The 14,756-nt window shown below is 43.2% G+C and overlaps 1 protein-coding gene across 4 annotated transcripts in view; it reads right to left on the minus strand.

The window, feature by feature from the left end:
• NUP85 (nucleoporin 85) overlaps positions 1-14,756 on the minus strand; it is a 28,008-nt gene that overhangs the window by 10,907 nt on the left and 2,345 nt on the right. For 3 of the 4 annotated variants that reach the window (XM_089900096.1, XM_022589638.2, XM_022589637.3), the window contains exons 2-11: positions 14,131-14,224; positions 12,054-12,216; positions 7,719-7,789; positions 7,136-7,179; positions 5,944-6,013; positions 4,639-4,760; positions 1,130-1,264; positions 903-1,025; positions 561-692; positions 207-313 (exon numbers count right to left, since the gene is read on the minus strand). In XM_089900096.1, coding sequence (XP_089756222.1) covers positions 207-313; positions 561-692; positions 903-1,025; positions 1,130-1,264; positions 4,639-4,760; positions 5,944-6,013; positions 7,136-7,179; positions 7,719-7,789; positions 12,054-12,216; positions 14,131-14,191 — 1,028 coding nt within the window. In that variant the 5' untranslated portion in view covers positions 14,192-14,224. Of the gene's footprint in view, positions 1-206; positions 314-560; positions 693-902; positions 1,026-1,129; positions 1,265-4,638; positions 4,761-5,943; positions 6,014-7,135; positions 7,180-7,718; positions 7,790-12,053; positions 12,217-13,418; positions 13,552-14,130; positions 14,226-14,756 lie in introns of those variants that run through there. The other variant, XM_089900097.1, reaches the window with a different exon arrangement.

The raw sequence follows: 14,756 nt of genomic DNA on the forward strand, positions 1-14,756 counted from the left end.
TAGCCCTCCAGCCTCAGGAAGGCCCCCAAGCTTGTCCAGAGAGAAGCCACTGTCTACCTAATGTGGCAAGAAGGTTAAGACACCAACAAGAAGGAACAGGACATCCTAGAAAAGGATGGCAGTGCTGGCTGTACAACACTGTGAATGCACTTAACTGAACTGCACACCTAAGAGGGTTAGAATGGTGATGGTGCAGCAGGTCCTACCTGCACTCCTTGATCACTTGGTGGATGTCAAACTCGAAGGCTGCCATCAAAATGTTGTCCAGGGGTTCTGGGCTGCTCTCACCTCCCAGAAACAGGTCAAGGCTGGACTGTGGAAAGGTGGTGACCCATTCAGTCGCCAGATGGAAGCAGAGACCCAGGGGGGAGGCAGCACTGCTGCATAGGGAACACCGGAGCAGGGTGATGGGGTCCTTCCAGAAGGGGCCAGAGGAACGCTCCTGCCTGTTCTCCAGGGAGGTTCAACCCAATGAGGCCACACGGTGAAAACGACCCAGCAGGGAGCAGAGCCCCCAGGATCCCTACTCCCCACCCCCACCCCAAGGAGCTCAGACTCACCTGGGCATAGAAGTGCAGGTCCATGGGTTTTACTGTGGGGTGAGAGTACAGGAGCCGGGTCACTAGGAAATGATACCAGTTACTCAGAAGCTCCTTCTGCTCCAACAGCGCAGCTTCATCTCCCAGCATGATCTGAGAAGAGAGATGCTTTCCCTTAGGTCTGGGGGTGACTTCCCGATAATGCTCCTGACCTCGACTGGAGCATCTGGTTTGAAAGCTCTCTCCTTCCCTCAGAGCCAATAAACAGCCCTGTCTCAGGAGGACATGTCGTTGCTGCACTGGATGCCACAGCCCCCAGGGGAAGCCAACTTGGACCCTGACCTGGACTTGCTTCCCACAGACCTTGCAGAGAGACTCGAGGTGAGGACTGGAGGCGAACGTGCCGTCCTGGAGGTGCCGCTCACATCCCTCGTGCCAGTGCTGCCACTTCAGCTCCAGCTCCGTTAGTGTCTGAGTGTTACCAGGCTACGGGAAGAGACGCAGAGAGATGCCATCACCGCACAAACCCCTTACACTCATTGAATGAACCCACCTCCACGACCCAGAAGAGCAGGGCTACTCGCACATACGCTGAGAACAGGCATGGTCCGCATCAGGTCCCCAAGGATTCGGCACATGCCTGCAGAGGTGGGGTTGGTGTTGGCTTCCTTGGAGAGCATCTGTCGGGCCTCATCCAGCCGGCCCTGCAGCACCAAGACGGTCACCTGGGAGGGTACCCAAGAACACAAGCATTCACGGAGGCTCGGAAGCCACTCCCCTCAGCCCACACTGGCTTCCTAGCCTTGGAGAAACGTGATGGTTCCCTCCCTCCAGAGGTAATCCAATTCATCCAATTTCCCAGTTTTAACCTATACCATGCTTTTCAAACTGCACGTTGTAACCCACTGCAGGTTATGACCAACTTTTAAAAAATAAATAAAATAGAAAATAAAAAATACCAGAGTGTATCAAATAAAGTATTGGCTCATAAACGTTTCAGTTCAAATACATATACGTATATATACAAACGCTCAGTATAAATACAGTTGATCCTTTCTATTCAGATTCCGTATTTGTGAATATGCCTACCTGCTAAAACTTATTTGTAACCCCAAAGTCAATATCCGAGGTGCTTTCACCATCATCTGTGGGCATGTGCAGAGGGGCAAAAAATTTGAGTCACCTGATGTGCACATTCGCAGCTGAGGCTGAACGAGGTGGCACTCTACATTCTGGTACCAGCTCTTACACTAGATTAGTGTCTTTCTGGCGATCTATTTAGTGCCACGTTTTTTGCATTTTTGTGCTTTCTGTTGGGCCCCCAAGCGTTGTGCTGAAGTGCTGCCCGATTCCTAACTGCAAAGAAGGCTATGACATGCCACACAGAGAATGTATGTGTTAGATAAGGTAAGAGAACATACGTGTTAGATATACATGTTCATTCAGGCAAGGATTATAGTGCTGCTGGCCACGAGTTCAATTTTAATAAATCAATAATACATATTAAATAAGGTGTCTTGAAACACAAACATACACAAGATTATAAACTGATCAGCGGACAAAAATGTTGTGACCAGAGGCTCGAAAGAACCCTGTAATTCCCCCTACAAAGAGCGATGGTTCAGTAATCGAGAGCTCAGGGTTCCAGGCAACTTTACAGACCATAACTATCATGAATAATGAGAATCAACATTATATACATACAAGTATATACGTAAAACATACACAGTAAAAGTTCTTCCATTAAGCCACGCTCAAAAAAGCCAAGGATATATAACCTGACAAGTCCCCAATTCCTCTCTCTAGCCTGGACTTCCTTCTCTGAATTCCAGACATGTATATCCTACTGCCAGTCAATGTCTCCACTTGGCTCTCCTAGGCATCTTGTTTAACATGCCTGAAAGTAAACACCCGGGCACCTCCAACTCACCAACCCACATTCTTCTATTTCTTACACATCCAATCCATTAGCAAATCCTACCACTGTATCTTTAAATTGCACCCAGAATCAAGTCACTTCTCACCATCTCCTGCGCTCAGCTCCTACCCTTGTCCAAGTTGCCACCTCTGCCTGGTTTAGGACCTCAGCCTCCAAACTGGTCTCTCTGCTCTGCCTTTGCTCTGCTCTCAGCAGTGTGGCCAGAGGACCCTTTGAAAACCTAAGTTAGATCACAGTGCTCCTTCGCCTGACTCTCCAAGGTCCCCGTCACCCCATCTGACTCAGGAGTAAAATGGGAGCTCTAACCTTGTCCATCAACTAGCTCATACATTTATGCCCTTCAACGAATTTAATCATAGCAGCCATGTGGGGTAGGTGTTGTTATTATCTCCATGGTACAGAGGAGGGAACTAAAGGCTGTTAAGTAGCTCATTCAAGAGCTCACAGCTGGTAAGAGGCAGAGCTGGGATGCTAACCCGGGCAGTTTGGCACCACAGGCCATGTTCTTACTACTCAGCTACGCTGCCTCTCTAAAAGCTAAAGCCCTCAACCCTCCTCACCTTCTTCAGGTCTCTGCTCACATGTCACCCCACAAGGGAGGCCTTCCTTGACACCCCTACTCTAGCACTCCCAATTCCCCTCCCTTGCTTTATTTCTCTCCACAGCACTTCACTTTTACACATGCTACATATTCGACTTGTTTCTGTATTTATCTCCTGTCTCCTCACCCAAGATGTAAGCTCCATAAGGGCAGGAATCATTGCCCTCTTTACTCATGGTTGTTTCTGCAGTGCCTGCAAACAGTAGCACTCAATAAATACTCAGTGAATGAATCAGAGACTCAAAATCTAGGCCCAATAATTTCTGAGCAAAGTCTCTCCCCGTTACCTGCACAGATCTCCTGGCACCAAAAGGCCCAGGAACAGCCTCGAAGGCGACAACTCCTAACTTGAATTTCAGATTTTATAAGTCTCCATTATTCAAGTCAACCAGCAACCTCCTCCCTGCTCCCTCCCAACTGCGTCACAGGTCGGTAGAGGTGACTGGGAAAGTACTGCTCTCATAAAAAGAGAATACATACACACAGGCTGACTTTCAAAGTGATAATCCAAAGTGACTCTGGGATCATCAATGTCTTTGTTTTGTTTTTGTTTTTTAAATATTTATTTATTTATTTAGGCTGTGCCAGGTCTGAGTTGCAGCACGCAGGATCTTCGTTATGGCATGCAGGCTCTTTAGTTGTGGCATTTGGAATCTTTAGTTGCGGCACGCGTGTGGGACCTAGTTCCCTGACCAGGGATCAAACCCAGGCCCCTTGCGTTGGTAGCACGGAGTCTTAGCCACTGCGCCACCAGGGAAGTCCCAAGGTCTTTGTTTTTAATAGCTTTACTGAGTTACAATTTATACATTATAAATATTCACCTGTTTAAGTGTATAATTCGATGAATTTTAGTGAGTTCCCAAAGTTGTGCACCATCACCATAATCCAGTTATTAGAACATTTCTATCACCTCAAAACAATTCTCATGCTCATTTATATCAAACCCCTACCCCAGCAGCTATCCATTGGTTTTGTATTATCTTCATGCTTTCTAACCCTTAGATCCACAAAGAAATCAAAATTCCCTTCTCACTGCAAAGTCTACAAAGCATTATTTTTCTTACATGATAACTTAGTTCAAAACTCTCCCACAGGGCTTCCCTGGTGCTGCAGTGGTTAAGAATCCGCCTGCCAATGCAGGGGACATGGGTTCGAGCCCTGGTCCGGGAAGATCCCACATGCCGCGGAGCAACTAAGCCCACGCATCTAGAGCCCGTGCTCCGCAACAAGAGAAGCCACCGCAATGAGAAGCCCACGCACCGCAACGAAGAGTAGCCCCTGCTCACCGCAACTAGAGAAAGCCCGGGCACAGCAACAAAGACCCAACACAGCCAAAAATAAATAAATTAAATAAATAAATTTATTAAAAAAGAAAAAAAACAAAACCTCTCCCACGGAGCAGGGAAGAAAGAAGACCTAAGCACGTCTCCGTAATTGCAGACTCAAAGAACCAAGTGCACACAGGCTCAACAGGCAAACCCTCAGGCCTGCCGGTGAGCACAGGGAAAAGAGAATATAAGGTGGAAGGCAGGAAGGCCCAGCCTGCATGAGGGTCTTACCAAGTTCCAGAATCTCTCGTGTTTGCTTGGATTCTCACTGCCCAGAACATCTGCCGACAAACTGTCCACCTCACACACATGCAGTTGGACCCAGTCAAGGAGGTGAAGGAGAAGAGGGCCAGCTGGAAGGAAAAACTCTCGTCACACACAAAAGCAGTAAATTCCACTTTCCCAAAGTACAGACAACGCAGGACACACGAGCTGACTATGTAGGAAGTGTTTTATCCCTCTTAAGTGAGCACACATGTGGTCCTGAATAAAGGGCTGAGCTAGCAAATGGACTTTTATGGAATGCTTCCTCTGGCCAGGCAGCTCCACCTTTCACTGACTCCTGGGAAAGGCTGGACATGAGACCCAGACCTCACCACCCCACCACCCCTCAGATTCTTCAGAACTACGCAATACTCACTGGCTATGTAAGTCACGGCCATAGAGGGACCGGTACTGACTAGGTGCCAGGTATGCACCAATGATGAAGACACAGCGACAGCCCTCAAAATCTACTGGAGGAGGCGGGCACACAAACAACTAATTTTAATTTCAAGTTGCTCTGTGCTTTAGCAGGAGTATGAATAAAAAGCTATGACTACAAAGAGACTATTAATACACATTTATGAATAACAGTAAACATAAACCATTAAAAGAATGCAAAAAAGCCTGTAGCACCTCCACAGAGAGCCCACTCAAGCCAGGATACTGTACTGACCACAATTTAATTCAAGATCAACAGAATAATTCGGAGCGGACCATTAACTTGTAGGGTTGCCCCTGCCCCAATCACTAGTGAAAGAATTGTCAAAGTGACTTTGCCGCCTACCACCTAATCCCTCTTCATATCCGTAAAACCTTTTTCCTTTTTAAAATTTTAAACAACAGAAATGTATTGTCTCACATTTCAGGAGGCTAAAAGTCTGAGACTAATGTGTTGGAAGGGTTGGTTCCTTCAGAGGCTAAGGAGGAACCTGTGCCACGCCCCTCCCCCAGCTTCTCCTAAAACTTTCTTAAGCTTGACCAGTCCATGATATAAATATCGACCACCCCTTTCGCACGCGAGTTTAATATCTGTTTTCTTGGTATTTTTCAGGGGTCACCTGCCTAAGAGTTTAGATTTTCAGAAGACTGTCTGATTCTTTTTGCAGTATCTGACAGAACAGCAGGCTTCTTTGGGTATCATGTGATACTTCCTGATGGTTACGCTGATGAAAAGCAATGAAAAGAGCATTCTAGGCAACAAAACACTCATCACAACATAGAAAAGGGCAGGGGGACACCTTTGATGCCGTGACAAGATGATTCTGTGCTCACCTGGGGCTACTTCAATAAAAAGAATCTCACAAAGGTTCCAAATGAGCTCCATTGCTGACAGACTGGAGACCTAAGGAAGAAATGGAGACAAAGTTTTGACTGAAAACATTCCTGAGGTTTTTTCTTAAAGCAAAGAAACAAAGGATAGCTTGAAACACCTCACGGTCATTCATTAACTCAACATCTACTGACTATTCCTATGGCAGGGTTTCCCACAAGGCAGCCAGTGAGAGAATTTTAGGGGGTGGGACACAGACTAATATTTTCTATTTTAATGGTTGTGGTTTTAGTTTAATGTGCATTAGAAAAATATAACTAGCTCATTACACCCATGATCTTGATGAATATTAGGAAGAGGCTTTGAGTGTAAAGGGAGAGACGATTTTTAGAAAAATATTCACTAAATAATATTACAATATATAGATACAGCAAAAATTGTCAAGTTGGTATTCAAGGGACTGACACTTAGGAAACAGTCTACTAAAAAGCAAACCCGGGACTTCCCTGGAGGTCCAGGGGTTAAGACTGCGCACTTCCAACGCAGGGGGCGCAGGTCTGGGAACCAAGATCCCATGTGCCGTGGCCAAAAAAAACCCACAAACCCAATATAAGACACCAAAATAAATCGGGTCTGGACCCTGCCCTTAGGAATATGCAGTATTCCCTCCCCCACCATTCTTCTGTGCAAAATCACAAAATACCTTAACCATAAGGAAAAATAAATGTTTTGATGACAGAGATAATGCACCAGTCCCTATTCACTACTGAGTTTGAACAATATCAAAATTCTAACCAAAGAAAGAGAATTCTTTAAGTCATCTTCCAACTAAAGTTAAACAACCGGCAGCTTAAAAATGTTGGGTTCATTAGCTGAGTTCAGTTTATGAGACCAACCAGTGATTCCAAAAGCTCAGCTCACTATCTCAGGTGACACAATGTGGTTAGGATTTATATTTCCCGTAAGAGTTGAAAACTAACACAAGTATTTACCAAGCACATCCTTGTGTTCCAATGTGCGAGGCCTTGAAGGGGGCACTGGCAAGTTCAAGATGATTCTTACCACCCCAAGGAGTTGCCTATCTACCTGGAAAGAGAGACTTCTGCAAAACCAGTGACTGCAATGCCACTGCAGGTGGGTGCTGAGGATGTAGCTGGACATAAAGGAGGTACCAGTACAACAAAAACCCCTTACCTGGATGCTAAACTGGCGGTCACTGGCTGGATCTTTACCAGCAACTAACAAAACACAAGACATTTTAAGTGAGCAATAAAACTTTAGTCTTACTGTTATAGCTTCACATATAAGTACTGTGGCTTGTGCCTTCTAAGACCATCCATTTTCACTACAGATTTTTTGAAAAAGGCTTCATAGCTCTGTTGTAGATGAATGATCTTAAACCAAGGCCTTCAAATTACAAATGGCTCTTTCAACTACAATACAGCAAATGTAGAGACCACCATGTTATATAAGACTCTACCCAGCATCTAGGAGTCACATGGCTCTCGTGGTTATTATGACTTTAAATCACCAAGGTCAAAGAACTGGGAATGTGATTATCGAAGATCTTGAATTTGGCCCTTCAGCCTCATATGTGTCAACATAATATGTTCTAATTTGAAAAACGTACTCAAGACAATTGCCAAAAAATTAAGGATTATGTAAGATGGGAAAGTAGGAGTTTTGAACTGGAATGTCAATCAGATTTTAACTTGTCGTATTTATAGCCAGATAAATCCTTCAACTATTATCACATACAAACAGACAAAGTCCTTACTTGCAAGCTGGTGCATTTCCTCCAGGCATGCTCTTATGACTGATCGGTAGTTTTTACTCACTCGAACCAACCTAAAAACAATGAAATGACATAAAAGACGAACCTGGAACAGTTTGTGGTGATAGAAAGTAAGGAACATCTTGTGAAGATAGAAAGTATAAAAAAAAAAAAAAAAAGATAAGAAGTTGCTGAAAGACAGGAGCCAACTTGAAGGAGCTCCTAATGACCAAAGCTGAAACAACTTGAGCGACAAAATAAGTAAAACACCACATAACCCACTGACTAAAATAAATATCCTTGAGTCCACACTGATATTAATTGTTGCAAATGAGACCCACTGACGGACCCTAAAATTAGTGGCTGAAATTTGAGGAGAAATGGGATTTGCAGAGTCGCAAGGTTTCTCCCCCAAATACTTATTAGTTACACAGGGAAAGATGGTAACTTTACAGTACAGAAACCACATTAACCACGCAATCAAGGTCAACAACAACATAAGAAGGCCTCAGCGTCATGAACCTCGTGATACGATGTACTGAGAAGGACATATCACACCACTTCTGTGGTATTCTTGCTAAAAATGCATAACCTCTGTCCAATCAAGAGAAAGCACCAGACAAACCCAGGACAGTTTGAGGGACGGTCTCCAAGACAATTGGTCAATATTTTTCAAAAGTGTCAAGGTCATGAAAGAGATGAGGGAGAAAAAAACTAAATGCAATCTCATTTGGCTGCAGAAGAGAAAAAAGGACATTAGTGGAAAACTTAGTGAAATTCAAATAAGGTCTTCACTTAATCATACTGCATCAATTTTTTAAAAAATTAATTTTATTTTTGGCTGTGTTGGGTCTTCATTGCTGTGCACGGGCTTTCTCTAATTGTGGCGAGCGGGGGCTACTCTTTGTTGCGGTGCGGGGGCTTCTCATTGTCGGGGCTTCTCTTGTTGTGGAGCACGGCCTCTAGGCGTGCAGGCTTCAGTAGTTGTGGCACGTGGGCTCAGTAGTTGTGGTGCACAGGCCTAGTTGCTCCGCGGCATGTGGGATCCTCCTGGACCAGGGCTCGAACCCGTGTCCCTTGCATTGGCAGGCATTCTTAACCACTGCGCCACCAGGGAAGCCCCATACTGTTTCAATGTTTAAGTTTCCTGGTTTAAATACCAGTAATGTGGTTATGTAAGACATTAACATTAGAGAAGCTTGGTAAAGGATGTACAGAAATCTACTATTTTTGTACCTTTTCTATAAGTTTAAAATTAGTTCAAAATAGAGTTCTTCAAAAAGGAAATAGCAGATTGTAAAGCAACTATACTCCAATAAAAATTAATTTTAAAAAAATTTGGTAGAAAGGGTTCTACAACTAAGCAGGTGGCAACAAGGTCATCTCTCCATCATCACCATAGGCTGTTTGAGATAGAAGAGACCTCACAGGTCTATCAGTCTGGGTCTTTGTTTTGGAAATGATGCAAAAGAAGCCTAAATCATGGGGTTTCCCTGGTGGCAAAGTGGTTAAGAATCCGCCTGCCAATGCAGGGGACACAGGTTCGAGCCCTGGTCCGGGAAGATCCCACATGCCACGGAGCTCCTAAGCCTGTGTGCCACAACTACTAAGCCTGCACTCTGGAGCCCGCGAGCCACAACTACTGAGCCCACACGCCACAGCTACTGAAGCCCACACGCCTAGAGCCCATGGTCCGCAACAAGAGAAGCCACTGCAATGAGAAGCCCTCACACCACAACGAAGAGTAGCTCCTGCTCGCCACAACTAGAGAAAGCCCGCGCGCAGCAACAAAGACCCAACGCAGCCAAAAATAAATAATTTAAAATTTTTTAAAAAGAAGCCTAAATCATGCTCTAAACACACACGCACACACAAAGGAAATAGAACAAAACAAACAGAAAGCAATTGGCTATTAGTTACCAATATGCACATCCTTAGCAAGAAACATTAGTTCTAAACGAAGAAACCTAAAGGCCACCTACTGGCTCCATTTATTTTCATTCTTATTTATTTTTTTTTCTGGCTCCATTTAAAGATGAACAGAAGGGCTTCCCTGGTGGCGCAGCGGTTGAGAGTCCGCCTGCCGATGCAGGGGACATGGGTTTGTGCCCCGGTCCGGGAGGATCCCACATGCCATCGAGCGGCTGGGCCCGTGAGCCATGGCCGCTGAGCCTGCGCGTCCGAAGCCTGTGCTCCGCAACAGGAGAGGCCACAACAGTGAGAGGCCCGTGTACCACAAAAAATAAAAATAAAAAAAATAAAGATGAACAGAAGCTACAATGGGGGCAGCAGGAGGTGAAGCAACTTGCACACACTGTCTCACCTAATCCTCACTACTCCTTACCCCCTTTCACAGTCAAGATTCAGGCCCAAATAAATAACTCACCCAGCCAAAAAACAAGGTAATATGCTGACCCTCATGCACAAAATAGGAGCTACCATCCCACCATTAGTAGGATATTTACTAATTTATTAATTCAGCAAACATTTTAGAGCACCTACTGTATAGATGCACGAGGAGATCTGGGAACAGAGGGCCCACATAAATAAGACGGGGTCCCTGCCTTCCAGGAATTACAGGACTTTTGACATATTTTTTCCTTGGAGTCATAATAGATTTCTCTGAGTTATCAATATTCTGTACCAGAGCCTCTTATCATCAGTGATCTCTCATACACAGACACATACATAGACATAGACAGACACACACACACACACACACGCATGCGCGCGCTGACCAGGGTATCCTCCAGGGTGATTTATTTGTAAAATGCTTATCAAGGAAGTAAAACACTGTGACACTGTGGTTAATAATAAGACATATAAAACTGGTCTTCGGGACTTCCTGCAGGGGGTGAGGGCTCGATCCCTGGTTGGGGAACTAAGATCCCCCATGCTGCACAGTGCAGCCAAAAAGTAAAAAAAGAAAAAAAAAAAAAAAAAAAATTAAAACTGGTCTTCATCCCCAGTCCCTGACCCACAGCTCCTAAAATCTTTGAAAATTCCTAAGTGATAAGAGTGCTAGAAGCATCTTTTGTTCCAACTCTGGGTGGCTCCTGGATGAGGGCTGGTCACAAGAAAGACCAAGTCATAATTAGAAACTTGAAATTTTCAGCCCTGTCCCTGACTTCTCTAGAGAGGGGAGAGGGCTGGAAATGGAGATAATAATTGATCATGCCTACATGAGGAAGATTCCATAAAATCTCAATAGCATGGGGTTTGGAGAGCTTCCAGGTAGGTTAACACATCCATGTACCAGGATGGTGACACAACCCAGCTCCAGAGAGACAGAGGTTCCTGCACTTGGGACCCTTCCAGACCATGCCCCACATACATCATCCAGCTGTTTTTCTGTGTCCTTTCTCATATCCTTTAACAAACTGGTAAATGTGTTTCCTTGAGTTCTATGAGCTGCTCTAGCAAATTAATCAAACCTAAGTTGGTCATGGGAACCTCTGATTTACAGCCAAGTTGGCCAGAAGCTGTGGGTAACCTGGGGACCCACTATTTGTGATTGGCATCCGAATGGGGGACAGTTTTGTGGGACTGAGCCCTTAATTTATGGAATCTGATGTTATCTCCAAGTAGACAGTGTTAGAACTGAGTTGAATTGTAGGATACCCAGCTTGTTTCAGAGAATTGCTTGGTGGGGGAAAAATCCCAGACATCTGGTGTCAGAAGTGTTGTGAGGAAAACACAGGAGGGAAAAAACTGTTTTTTTGTTGTTGTTTTTTTCAATACAGATACCAACACTGTCCATTCCCTAACCGTATGAATGGGCTCTAAGAAAAACCTAACACAGGGGTTCTCAAAATCCACTGTGCTTAAGACTCACCTAGAGATTTTAGGATCCACCCCTAGAAACTGTGGTGATATGAGATGGGGCCTAAACAAGTACCTGACACTGATGCAGTTAACTCATGAACCACACTCCAAACAATTCTAGTCTTCAAATAATACAAGTTTTCTGGTCTCTTCACAAAAAAAATGCTTTAAAAATAATTCTTTAAAGACAAAACAAAACTCCCAAGAGTGGAACCTCATTCAGTGACTCTCAGGTGCTTATTTGGCTTAAATTTTATTCTTTGGAGGGTAAGTGAAGTAGGAATATAAACAAAGAAGCAGCCAGTAAGTCAATCAGCAGCCAGTCGCACATTCTCTGTAAGACATTTCCATCCATGACCATGTATACTGCCCACTAAAGAGGACACAAACTAGAACCAGGAGTCCCTTATTTCTCCAGGAGAGCCACCCATCATGCAAAAGGATAAGGATGCATTTCATGCGGTTTCCCACAATTCAGCTCTGGGCTGCAGCACCTATCAGCAGCCTACTTACTGAGCTTTTCTAGATTTTCCAGTCAACTCTTCTTCAATTCTCTGGAGGCCCACAAAGATCCCATGGGATTCATTGAAGAGTTTTCTCAGGATTTGAGAGTAAACATCCTCATTCTTTCGGATTATATGGATAAAGGGGCAACCTGGCATCATGTCTGATTTTTCTGAAACAAAACAGAAAAAAAATTTAACACCTATCACCATCATCCTCATGAAAGAACCCACTCTAAAAACTTTGAGTATCTAATTACAAAAGCTTCAGCTTCTTTGCTGATTTCATTTATTAAAAATGATATGAATTATCATTTATCCACACGTGAATTTTTACTTTTTTTTTTTTTTTTGGTCGCGCCACGCGGCATATGGGGTCTTAGTTCCCCGACTAGGGCTCGAACCTGCACCCCTGCAGTGGGAACATGGGATCCTAACCACTAGAATTCCCCACACATGAATTTTTAAACACAAATGTTTACTCTCAGACTTTACTCCTCAATTCACTGGCATATTTTGTAATGACCTTTCACCTCCATCAACTGAAATATACTAGAAAAAAAGAGTAAACTCACTTAATATTAGCCTATGTAATATTCAGTAAACAAGATAAACCTACAGCTGAAGTTTTATATAACATCAAAGTAAATATTATTTTTATATTACTTTTTTACTGCCACTACTCCTAAAACAAAGAATCACGAACTGACTAAACTATTTTGCAACAGTGATGAAAAGGCTCTATAATGATAAATGATTAGCCACCAACTTGTGGAAATTTCTTATAAACAACTTCTCAAATAAGTTGTGATAATGTTCAATGGCTTGTCTTGAAAGTGATTTCAATAGATATAAACAAAAACAGAAAGAAAACCTTGCGTTTCCAACAATCGAGGACAAGCCAGAAATGTTGATAAGCTCTCCTATTAAGTAGGAAAAGGGCCATCCAGACCTAGTCACCGAAGTTTCTCTTCTGAGCAACTTCCACAGCTCTGCCAAACTTGAGATCTTCAATACCAACATATCCCATAAATATTTAACAACATTAGGGATAATTATTTATTTATTTATTTACTTATTTGGCTGTGTCAGGTCTTAGCTGCAGCTTAGTTGTGGCATGGGCTCTAGAGAGCGGGCTCAGTAGTTGCAGTGTGCGGGCTCTCTAGTTGCGGTGCGTGGCCTCTAGAGCGCAAAGGCTTAGTTGCCCCGCAGCATGTGGGATCTTAGTCCCCTGACCAGGGATTGGACCCGTGTCCCCTGCATTGGAAGGCGGATTCTTAACCACTGGACCACCAGGGAAGTCCACGTTAGGGATAATTTTTAACTATAAAATCAAGAAAAACTACATTGCTCAAAAATTACATGAACTTCATACCATGTAATCTGCCAAAATTATATGACCTTCATTAGCTCAATCTGCTCCTTGTAAGAGGAGAACCTCCACACTTGGATAAAGAATGTTGCAAATATTACAAGAAAATCTCTTCAGCATTTTCTGGGATTTCTCTCTTGAAAAGGAGAAAGGAAAATCAAATATCAAGATTTCAGTTTTACCTTGCTGAATCAGTATTGGAAAGGTAAGATCCATGTCTGATACCTAATGGAGCTTAGAGAACAAAGCCAAGGACAAATCATTTTGCTCTCCAGCTCATTTGTGCTACGTATTAACAGCCTACGAAATTCAATCAAGTTCACAATGCTAACATAAAGGTAAGGGCTATGACATTTGCAAAAATTCACAATGAGGGGACTATTATAAAGACAATTAGTAAAAAAAATTAATTAAATTTTTTAAAAAAAGAGAATTAGTTACTCTGGACAAAAAGGAAAAAAAGCTTCACGTATTCAAATATAAAGAAAACCTTTCTTTAACACTGGAAGACCATTGTTAACCTTTTTTCCTGGACTCAAAATCTGCCAGGTCTCATAAATCAATGAAAATCTTAAATAGCTACATAGTTTCAAAAATGAACATGGTACAAAATAAGTGCAACTGTTTCATATTTCAGCTAGTCATACCTGAGAGAAGAAAGAAAAACAAATGTGCCAAGATAGATAATCTAAAAGAAAAGAAAAAAAAAAACTACCTTTTTTGTTGAAAGAGGTTTCACACACCAGCATCTCCCCTGGACCCCAGTCAAAACACATTTGCTTCTTCTGGGAATTCACTCCCGGAATCAACTAGTAAAAAAATAAGGCACAGAAATTGTTATTCTTCCTAAAGGCTTTGCTTTCAAATTACTTGCAGGTATAATCCTAGAAGCCAGTGGTCGTGAAAGTTATTAAGTGCTAATCTATGAACACAGCTGAGTGTGACTGAGCAGCCCTGTCTGTTAGACCCTAAATGAACAAGTGAATTTTGCTAGGCACATCAACCCAGCCTGTCACTTCTGAAGTGCTGATAAAAAGGAAAGCTACACCCCAATCAATTACTATATGGTAATTCAGTGATCTGTAGTTCAGAAAAAGGGAAGTTAAACAAATTAAAAAGGAATTGAACTGTTTGTTACTCACTAAAAAGACAGAGACCTCCAATCCCATGGCTTCTGTGTCACATCTTTTATGACTTGATTTTTTTTACTCCAACTCAGACCAATCCCTCTAAGTCTCGGCTTCATAAATCCAACTGCCTAATCCACACCTTTATGAGCTGTCTAACCTCTAGAGCTATATCCATAACGTCAAGAACCAAAAAAGGAACTCTCGATGCTCA

Source organism: Delphinapterus leucas, chromosome 19 (assembly GCF_059928025.1).
Source record: "Delphinapterus leucas isolate spDelLeu-1000000601 "Yukka" chromosome 19, BTC_Dleu_Yukka2, whole genome shotgun sequence".
In the NCBI taxonomy this organism is placed as follows: Eukaryota; Metazoa; Chordata; class Mammalia; order Artiodactyla; family Monodontidae; genus Delphinapterus; species Delphinapterus leucas.